Source organism: Vulpes lagopus, chromosome 12 (assembly GCF_018345385.1).
Source record: "Vulpes lagopus strain Blue_001 chromosome 12, ASM1834538v1, whole genome shotgun sequence".
Classification (NCBI taxonomy): domain Eukaryota; kingdom Metazoa; phylum Chordata; class Mammalia; order Carnivora; family Canidae; genus Vulpes; species Vulpes lagopus.
This window is the reverse complement of record NC_054835.1, coordinates 26221993-26232015: the sequence shown is the minus strand read 5'-3', so window position 1 is coordinate 26232015 and position 10023 is coordinate 26221993. Positions and strand designations below refer to the sequence as shown.

General features: G+C 63.6%; 2 protein-coding genes across 19 annotated transcripts in view; one reads left to right on the top strand and one right to left on the bottom strand.

The window, feature by feature from the left end:
* Window positions 1-10023, top strand: part of LOC121472671 (proline-rich protein 2-like) — a 108425-nt gene that overhangs the window by 532 nt on the left and 97870 nt on the right. For 5 of the 13 annotated variants that reach the window (XM_041723958.1, XM_041723957.1, XM_041723961.1 and 2 more), the window contains exon 1: window positions 134-556. The exons of 1 other annotated variant lie outside the window; for it this stretch is intronic. In XM_041723958.1, coding sequence (XP_041579892.1) covers window positions 134-556 — 423 coding nt within the window. Of the gene's footprint in view, window positions 1-133; window positions 557-10023 lie in introns of those variants that run through there. 7 more of the 13 variants (XR_005982971.1, XR_005982972.1, XM_041723966.1 and 4 more) reach the window with 2 other exon arrangements.
* Window positions 7061-10023, bottom strand: part of BCAS3 (BCAS3 microtubule associated cell migration factor) — a 592235-nt gene continuing 589272 nt past the window's right edge. For all 6 annotated transcript variants that reach the window (XM_041723949.1, XM_041723952.1, XM_041723951.1 and 3 more), the window contains one exon: window positions 7061-7867. In XM_041723949.1, coding sequence (XP_041579883.1) covers window positions 7831-7867 — 37 coding nt within the window. In that variant the 3' untranslated portion in view covers window positions 7061-7830. The remainder of the gene's footprint in view (window positions 7868-10023) is intronic.

Below are 10023 nucleotides of genomic sequence, written 5' to 3'. Positions count from 1 at the left end.
GGACCAATTGTGGGTCTCCGGGGGCGGGGTTTTGACAGCTCCAGCCAAGCTCCGGCCGGGAGGGGGGGCCGGGGAGAAGGTGTCGGAAGCCTCAGCAGTAAGAAAACATGTCAACAGAATAAAATATTAACCAATGACGGGCCAGCGGGCCCCGAGACCCCTCCCCCTGCCCCGGCCCCCACCCCGCCGCCCGCACCCGCGGCCGCCTGCGCCCGGACGGGAAAGCGCCGCGGGCCGGCCCGACCCGCCGCAAGGGCCTGAGGCGGGGGGCGCCCGGGTCCAGGGCCCTGGGGAAGGACCCCCAGCCGCACGCCGGCTCCAAGTGCAAAGCATTGACACGGCCCTGAGCGGAGAGGGGGCGCCCTCCCTCTCCCTCTCGCCCGGCGGCCGGGCCGCTCTGGCCCGCGCCCCAGCTTGGCCTCCGACCCCGCTCTCGGCCGCGGCGCCGCCGGGGCCCCCGCACTCCGGAGGGGGCTGGAGAGAGAGGCCGGTGGGCGGGCAAGTCGGGAGGCGCGGGCGGCGAGGTCCTGGAGCGGAACCCAGGTGGCGGGAGCCGGTGAGTGGAGCGGTGGTAGAAGCCCGGTGGGGCCGGCATGGGCGGGAGTGGGACGCGGCCTTGCACTCGGGACCCGCGGGGACCCCCCTAGCCCGCGCCTGCCCCTCACAGGGAGACTCAGGAGAAACGTGGAGTTCCCGGCAAGCCCTGAGCTCAGCGCAGTATCTGTCTGCGCCCCGGATCCAGCTCCGAGCCCTCCGACGGCCGAGAGCGCGGGTCCTCGGGGCTAGGGAGGTGAGCGCACCTTCCACCGAGCTCCAGGCGGCACGGCGCGGGCTGATCCCGGTTCCCAGATTCTTGACCCGCGACTCAACGAATTTTCGCCGCATCCGGTACCGGAGACACAAGTCTCCCTCCTGAACAGCGGCATCGTCCCTCCGCTCTCCGCCACATTCTTAAGAGTTTGTTTCGGTGTCTCCCGAGCGTCCGTCTCCCAAGTTCACTAGTTGGGAGTATGGAGCGTGGGGGTCGGAGTGTCTGCGCGCACCTGTGGTTGAAGCCAGTCCCCACCCCCACAGTCTCCGTTCTTTGGCAGCCTCACCAGTTCCCCCGTTCCGTGGTGCGCGCGCGCGTGTGCGTGGCGTGGTGTGGTGTGGTGTGGTGCTCACTGCGTGCGCGCGAGCGCCCAGAGTCAAGTGGCCACACACCTGCCTTGAATCGGGCTCGGGCGCCGACCCCCAGACTGATTCCTGGTGGTCGCGTTCGGAAGGACCAGAAGGGCCACACAGTACGCACACGGGTGACACTCTTGCCCGCACGACCTATACAAGTGCGGCCGAGTTCGGCCGGCGCGGGCGGGCCCTGTGCTCCGGTGGTAGGCGCGTGCAGCCCACATCCAACAGTGACCCACGCATCACTGCCCGTACACCGTGCACGCCCAGTCACAGGGCACCTTGTCGCTGCACACTTGGACCTGGCGTGTAAAGCCGGAGAGCTTGGAGCAGTGCGGATTAGGGACCGGCTGGAGCGGTTTGGCCTCCGCGACCTTTTTTCTACTTTTTTTCCAAGCCAGTCTCCGAGCTCCCTTACCCGGCTCGCAAACGAGCGCCGCCCCCACAGGGTTTTTCCTTACGACCCTGCTCGTTGTTGTCGGGTCGCTCCTCTCTTAGTGCCTCCTCTCTGCCCAGAACGAATCTTCAACTCCGCGCTGCGCAGTCTATGCGGATGGGGCAGGATCCGTTGCAGCTTTGCACAGGCAAAGTCCTGCCGGCTCCATTTAGGCGGGTTATGGCCCCCCAGGGAGGGACGTGTGTGGGCAGGTTGGCGCAGTTGGTGAGGTGACCAGATAACAGGGCAGCGTTCCTTAGACAGGAATCGGGGACCGGGCCCGGGAATCCGTGAATACGTTTGCAGAGTCGTGCGCGTACACTTTCGTACTCCCAGGAATGTGTGTACACCTAAGTGCGTGCAGTTTGGACATTTTCCTGGGAAAAGTCCGTAGCTGGCCCTGGGGTCCAAGGCGCGGAGAGTTCGGATCGCGTTGGCCTGGGTTGTTTGCCGGAGAAACCCAGCGACGGTGCACGGCTGCGCTTGGGGGACCACGATCCCGCCTGGCCACGGCCCTCCCACAAGCCACCCACTTGCCCTCCCGCAGCCGCAGGCTCCTTCCAGCCAGGGTCCTGTCGTCAGCCCAGCGTTTCCGTCCCGCAGCCAACCCGAGGTCCTGCTACAGGCGCTCTCAAGATTCTGAACCTGCGCCCCCCGCCCCAGCCCCCAGCCAAGCCCTCCCGCGAGGAATATCCTTGGCTCCTCGAAAACCCACGCAGGGGAGCCTCAGGAGGCCTGAGAGCGGCGCCTTGAGGCTCCTGGCTCCGGCGCGGCCCCTCCCCCATCTGGGTCTACCCTGCTTCCCTTTCCCGGGAACAGGCGCCTCTAGGGGGGGTCCCCGGGGCTGAGAGCTCGTGTCTCTTTAAGAGGCCCCGGGGGGCGCCTCGCAAGCCGCCCGGGGCTGGAGGGGGGAGGGCACGGGCGGGGGCGGCTGGCGCCAGGCGGCCGAGGCTCCACAACAAAGCTCCGGCCCCTGTCACTTCGCATCGGCCGGGCCCCGCAGACGGGCGGGGGACGCGCGCTCAGCTGCCCCTCCCTCTCCCAGGCAGTCCGCGGCCCGGGCGTCGGGCGGGCGCGGGCCTCCCGGCCTCCCGCGGGTGCTGCTGCGCCCTCGGTGCCTCCGCGCTCCCGCAGCAGGGAGGCCGGGCGGGGGCGGCCTGGGCCGGGGCGGCCTGGGTCCCGAGCCGGCTGCGCTGCCCGGAACGTTCGCGGCGTCAAGGGCCCCTGTTGGGACTGCCCCGGGGCGGGCCTGGCCGGTGTCTGCTCCGTGTGCCGGGGGTGGATGGCTTAGGGATGTGCAGGCGGCGTGCGCCGGGTAACGGGGCGCTGCCGTGCCTGTGCCCGTGCCCGGGCTAAGCTCGGTGACGCGCGTGGCCTGTGCGTGTGACGGCCGTGGAGGTGCCCCCGGGCGCCCGGCCGCAGCCCGCAGCCCGCAGCCCGCAGCCCGCAGCTCGGCGCGCAGTGCGCGTGGCGGAGGCGGTGGAGGTGGCGGTGGAGGGGGCGGGGGCGGGGGCGGGGGCGGGGGCGGGGGCGGGGGGGACCCGGACCTGCCTCCCGTCCCCGCTTCCCGGCCGGACCCGCGCCTCCCGGAGTCTTGGCGCCAGCCAGCCCCGTTAGCGGCCGGCCCGGCTCCCCCGCGGGCCCGGCTCTGGCTGGGGTGGGGGCCGCGGCCTCGCTGACCCCGGCCCGCAGCGGCCCGGCCTGTCCCGTCCACTTAGACAAATTGCGGCTGACGGGCGCGCTGTCGCCCCGGAGTCGCCGCCCGCCCGACGCCTCCCTCCCGACCCAATTACCCCGCGCGGGGTCGGGCCCAGTGGCCGGGACGGGGTAGGGGCGTGGGCAGAGCGGGGGCTCGACCTCCTCCCGGCCGCGCCGTGGCCCGGCCCCGCGCCCGGAGCGGCGAAGGGGCCCCCTCTCGGGCGAGGTCCCGGGAAGTGCCTGGGCAGACGCGGCCTGTGTGGCCCCGGCCCCGGTCGGCCTTCCCGGCGAAGGCGAGGCCACTCGCGGCCGCTCAGGCTCAGGCTCAGGCTCGGGACCGACCCGGCCTCGCTTTACACCGAGGGCGGGGGCGGGGGTGGGGGCCAGGGCCGTCCGCCGGCAACCGAGGGTGCGTCCCCTCCCGCCTTGGCACCAGAGTTCTGGGGACCCTGTGACCCTGGGAGCTCGACTGCTGGCGGCTCTGGAGTCTGGGTCGCGGGTCGCCGCTGTCCGCTTGGGAGCAGGGGCCGGCCAAAGTGAGGTGCACGTCTGTGAACGAGTCTGCGAGTGCGTGGACGTGCACGGTAGTGAAATGGGTGTGGGTGCCTGGGATCACGGCGGCGCCAACAGGCCAGGCTGCTGTGGGGACGGGAAGGGGGGCAAGTCGCTTGAAGGACCCCGAAGACCAGCCCACCTGGGGGAGAGGGGCGGGGCTGGCCTGCGCGCTCGCCAGGATCTGGATTCCCGCTCGCAGAGGCTTTCGCAGGGAGCCGGGGGCCGGGGGGCCGGGGGGGCCCGGGGAATTCCTGGAGCAGCGTCGCCCACCCCCCCCCCCATCCCCACTGCGCACCATAGTCCGGGCGCCAGCGGAGTCGTACCTGCCCTCTCTCTCCCGAGGTAGAGCTACCTGGCTTGTCCGGTCAGCCCCCTGGCCTCACACCAACCCTTTGCCTTTTTAACCGGTAACTTCCTCTTTGCTTGCTTCAGCCTGGTGGCTCTTCTTGGCTGGGCGCGCACCTCTCCCCCTATTGTGCAGGTGAGGACCCTGATGCCCAGAGGTGCGGTTATTTACCCAAGGCCACACAGCTACCAGGGGCAGAGCTGGGATGGGACCTTGGTGGCATCCCCTCCTTAGAAGCTGCTGATGTCACTGCTGTCCTGATGGCTACCCCTACTTCCCCAGCAGGGTGACAGTGAGACTGCAGGGCCCCACCCTTAGGCTGGGCTCTTGCTTTGCATACAAGACAGACAAGATGCTCTCTTTCTTCTGCCCTTAGAGTTTCTGGCTCTAGGTCTGCAGGAGGGGACTGCCTTTCCAAGTCACACAGGGACAGGGAGCAGCCTCAGAGTCAGTCAGGGGCCGGGCCTGGAAGCTCTTAGGGATCAGGGATGGAGATGAGTGGGATCAGAGTCTTGGATTGCGTGGTGGTGCAGGACAGGGGTGTCAGCAGAGAGTCCGACCCTCTAAGGGGCCGGGCTGGGGTGTATGAGGCAGCAAGGAGCAGACAGAGGTCAGATAGCTGTGTGCAGACTTTGTAACCTGGGGCCAGGCCCAGGCCTTCTCTGGGGCTCGGGCTTTTCATCTGCAAAATCAGGACCAAGCAGTACTCTTTTAAGTACTTTCTAGTTTAGAAATTCTCTGATCTGTGAAAATCAGAAAAATCAGCACTTGAGAAACCATTTCCAACCCCAGCCTGGCAGCTGCCTGCTCTGGCCTCTGCTGGCTTCCAGAGCGGATACTCCTGTTGACAGAGTGCTTGTGTGCCTGGATTTGCCTTGGGACCACTGGGCCTTTTCTCGAATCAATCCCAGCCAGTGCCCTCGCTCCTTGAGCTGCCACCCCAGCTCCCATCAGTCTCCTCACAGACCATGAAGATATTTTTTTCCTCCATCAAACTGAGAGAAAGTCCGTGGTAATTTGCCCGTTGAGCGGGTAGCACTGGAGAATCAGGGAGATCACATGGCTTCCTCAAGGTCACTCGGTCAGGCCACAATTAGATGCGTGTTCTGATGGCCTCCTAGGTGATGCCATCATGGAGGTCGTCTGGGCTTCTGGGGTGGGGGGGTGCTGGTGAGGTAGAGGCTGCCCTTGGTGTTATCTCTGGAGGCTAGGAGGCTGGCTGCTCCATGGCCAGTGGGCAGTAAGGTCCCCTGCCCAGGGGCCCAGATCTCACTTCCAGCTGATTACAGGCTGTGGCAGCATCTATAACCTCCCCAATTAGCCAGGGGCCAGGCCCAAGGCCTCTCTGATAACCGGAGCTCTGTGGCAGCCGCTGTGGGGCCAGCTTATCTAGCCTTTCTTATCCTCCCCCTTCCCCCACATACTCAAGACTTGCCCTGGCTGTGAGCAGATGAATAACCAGATTGTCCTGCAAGCTCAGCCGGCAAGTCCAGCCCTACACCCACAACTTTCCCTGACTGGAGGAGGCCACAGATGTTTTGCACCCCCTGGAGGGAAAGGGCTGAGCCAGGGAGGACTCCTGACTCTAAGCTGCCAGCCAGTTCCCTGCATGGCCAGAGACAGCTCCTGGCTCTCCATCTTTGCCCCATCCATGACCCCACGTGGATTCAGAGGGGCTCACCTTTCCTAGAGCTCTGGACCCATCCCCAGGGAGCCAGGCCATCGGCAATATGCATAGGCAGCCTGGTGGTATTCCTCTCCCTGTCTCTTTTTGACTGAAACACTGCTCTGGCTGGGGGCTGGGCTGTGCCTGGTTGAGCTGAAATGGGGCAAAGCTGCTGCTAGTCTGGCAGCCCCAGGGGCCATGCCCAGACCTATGTTCCCTGCATGCTTCTCTCTGGCATGTGATTCCTCATGGCAATCGCAGGTCCCCAGACAGGAGGGACTGGCGTCAGCCACCCCATCTGTGTAAGGCCATCTACTCAGCCTACAGAGCCCAGTGTGATGCAGGTCCCGCTTCTCCCCATAAGCCCAACTGACCAGGTGGTGGGAACTGAAGACGAAATCCCTTCTCAGGTGTCATGGGGTGCATGTGAAGGGAGCCCAGGCCCCAGGGGCTGCTCCAGCTGCAGCTGGATGGTTACATGGGAATCCCTGCTTGTGAACTCAACTTGTCTGTGGCTGTTACATTAAACTTCCCCCAAACCACCCCTGGCTCAGTGGGTTTCCATCAATCCTCCCAGGCCTCTCTGGGTTCTTGGGAAAGATGGGGAACTGGGGCTAGCATTAGTCTCCTTCCTGCTCAACACCCCTTTTTGCACCTCCTGTTTCTGGCTCCTCCTCCTGCCATCCACTTCAGGTCCAGAACTGGGAAGGGGTGGGAGCACAAAATCAGGAACCTGTCATCCAAGGTTCCAGCCAGGTTTCACGAGACCTACCTGCCCCTGACCATCCTTCCTCCTTCTGAGTTGGAAAAGAAGCAATTACAAGGTGCCTGCCCCAAAGAGAAGGCTAGAGCCTTCCTGAGGCTCTCCTTCCCCCAGCAGCACTCCCAGCACAGGTCAAGGACCTGACTGGCCCTGACTACTGCAGCCAGGGGGGCTCCTGGCCTGTGTGGTGCCTCCAGAACTCACTGGCTCTGGTAATACACAAGAAGTTTGGAGAATGGATTTAAATCAGGCCCAACCCAAATTGCAGAGCAAACATTCTCCTTCTCCGTCCTCCCCCCTCACTCACTCTCCAATCAGTTGCTCATGTCGAGGCAGGGTGTGTTGGGAGCAGCGACACATGGTCAGGTCCACAGGACTCTGCTTGGTGCTTGGAGAGGACCCTGACCCCAGCAAACGCAGGGATGGACACCAATTGTAGCGTGATTTATTGGACAAGACGTGCACTTTTTGACAGGGCCTTAGTAACCACGGTTTCCTTCACTGGACAGTACAGGACCAGGGTAAAAGGGCTTACAGACAAGAAAGACAAATCCTCCCCATGAACCAAAGGGGAAAGAAAAGAGGAAGGGGGTGCTTCTCCTTCCTTCCTCCTTCCCTAATACTCTGGGCCTCAGTTTACCCCACGCCAGCAGATTGGCCAAGGGAAACTGGGCAGTGCATCTCAGCCAAGAGTGGGCTGGGGCTGTCCACTCAGGGTCAGCATGCCCAGCCGGGCCAACCACTGTCTCCCCTTCCAGGCCCCCTGTGGGGATGGTTAGAAAATACAAAAGCGGATCCAATGCAGGACATCATGTGCAAACGGAGGAGGGGACGGAGCTTCTGCAGTCTCCTTCAGCTACAGCCCCACCGAGGGGGGGAGGGCGGCAACAGAGGTCAGAGTGTGCCAAGGTGCTTGGGAGAAGGGTCTCTTCTCCATCCAGGGAGGGTGGGCGGCTGTTGTCACTAAGCTTGGGGAAGGCGGTCAGTGAAAGAGGAGCAGAGACCGAAGGGTAGGACCAAGAGGGGGGCTTCTCCCCCTCCCTCCAGCAGGTGAGTGGGCCGGCCAGTCAGAGGCAGGTTGCTGGTACTACGGGAAGCCGGTAGGGAAGAGGCTGAGGGGCTGACTCTCATTGGTGGGCAGTGGAGATCGGTAGCCATCGAAGTTTCTTGGGATGCTGCCGCTGGTAGAACCTGAGCTGTTACTCAGAGTCTCGATGCTTCCCTCTCGCTGTAGTTCTGCAAGACAGAGGAGAGGACCAGGCCTGGTCAGAGTGGGGTCTGTAGGGAGTGGGACACACCCTGGGCCGGGCTGTCTGCCTGGAGGCACCTTCCACAGGGGGGATTCCCACCTGCTCCCCAGATGGGCCAGGCAGCAGCTCCGGTCACAGGGAGTTCAGCCGAAGGAGGGAGAAGCTCCCTTGGCTGGCAGAGTCCAGTTTTAGTTTTTCACTCATTGTGGGAACCCCGTCAGGCCAGAAGCCTGGCCGCCCTGCTGATCTGTCTGGACCACATCGCCACACATGGGACACGCGCCCACACCTGCACGCACACTCCTGCTCAGCCAGCATGCTTCCCAGTTCTGTAAGTGGCTCCGTCCTGGGCTACCGGTCAGGTGGGAGGGAAGCCAGAACACGGCAAGGACTGCGGCTCCCCTGCCCCGATCGGTCCCTGCCTCCCCTCCCCAGCCCTGCCGGCTGCCCGGAGCTTCCTCCCTGGCTCGGCAACTCACTTGCTCACTCACTCACTCTGACCCACACAATCTGCCTGCTGGCCAGGCCTGGCTCATCTTTGGCACCTCCTGGAAAGCGTCCTGTTTCCCTGCAGGAGGGAATGCCTGGTTGGAGAGGGGCCTATTCCAACGGAGAGAAGGTCCCTGCTTGCCTGTAGTGCTGCCTTTCTCCCTTTCTCTTAGCCCCCAAGGTCCCGGAGGCCCCGCAGAATGCAGAGTTGCCCTGGGAAGCAGGCGAGGAGGCTGCCACCCCACCTACCGCCCCTTCCCTCGCCCTGCCGCAGCCCTGCTGCCATCTTCGGCTCAGCGACTGGCCCTACCTCATTCAGTTGTGGGCACCTTACCTGTCCCCACCCCCCAATCTCTTGATCTAAGATAGGTACTAGGGCAGGTGGGTTGGGAATAGACTTCCTTGCATGCTGAATACAAGGAAGAAGGAATTACTTCTTGGCTTTTGGCAGGTGGCTAGCTCCTAGCCCCTTCCAGTTCCTCACAGCGGGCTCTGAGACAGCACACACATCCCTGGGAGGATTCTGGAAGCCTAACCCAGGGCCAAGATGTGGTGATCTGTGATTTTTCCTCCTCCAAGGCACGCTTGCCTGGGACTGAGAGGGTCTTGGCTGTCCCCCTCAGAAGCTCAGGATCTGAAAGCAGTCACTTGAAATAGCAAAGTGTGCTTGAATGTTATACTTGTCTGGTCTGGCTTGAGGCTTTTTATCTCCCGCCTGTACCCGCTGCAGCACAGCTAGCTTTGATTAGGGAAGGCGTCATGGCCTTTACTCTTGGGCGGGCAGTCGGCAGCCAGCCAGGAACTGACCACTGACTCCCACTCCCTATCGGCCACCCCCCAAAGCGCAGAAGGTGCCCAGCAATAGCAGCCACAGAATGGGGTGGGGGAGTCTGTGCTGCCCTCCTTCAGAGCAGACGCCTGGACCCATGTGTGAGGGGCCCTCAGGCTGCACCAGCCACGTCTGGAACCTAGACACTGGAACCTCTCAGCAGATAGGGGGGCAGTGAAAGGAGGGGGCTGTGGACACAGGCTGTGGGCCTGATGATGGTCCCAATCTCCAAGAGGCACTGGCTTCTCTGTTGGGCCAGAGGCTCTGGGATACGCCGAGAGTTATCTAGATGCAGACAGAAAACAAGGCAGGTGGCTACCGCATGAGCTGTCTCCCCCTAATTTGGGAGTACAGACCACTGTGCCAAGAGAGGGAGAAGATGGAAAAGCAAAGAACAGACCCTGGGATTTCTACATGGAAGTGCCAGACTCCAAGAAAGCTTCCTCCATTCCCTTCGCTGCCCACAAGCAAGCCGAGGAGTGTGTGGGGGATCTCAGAGGCCCCACTCGCTTTCAGAGACCCTTGCCCTCATGCACAGCCATCCTGGCACTAGGGGGCGCTGACAGCAGGGCCAGGAGGGCCGGAGAGAGGAGCACTGGCAGTAGCAAGGAAAGCAGGGGCTTCCTTAGGATCTGGACACCAGGTCCAAGTAAGAAAGCCCCAGATTAAGGAGCAGGAAAGGCAATAGTATGGGGAAGGCTGGCCCCTTTCCAGAGCTGGGGACAGGCCCAGAGTTCTTGATGCAGAGTGCCGACACATCCACGCTGCCAAAGAAGCAGAGGAGACTGGAGCCCACAACCAAGCATGGCACCCCCGCTGCCCCT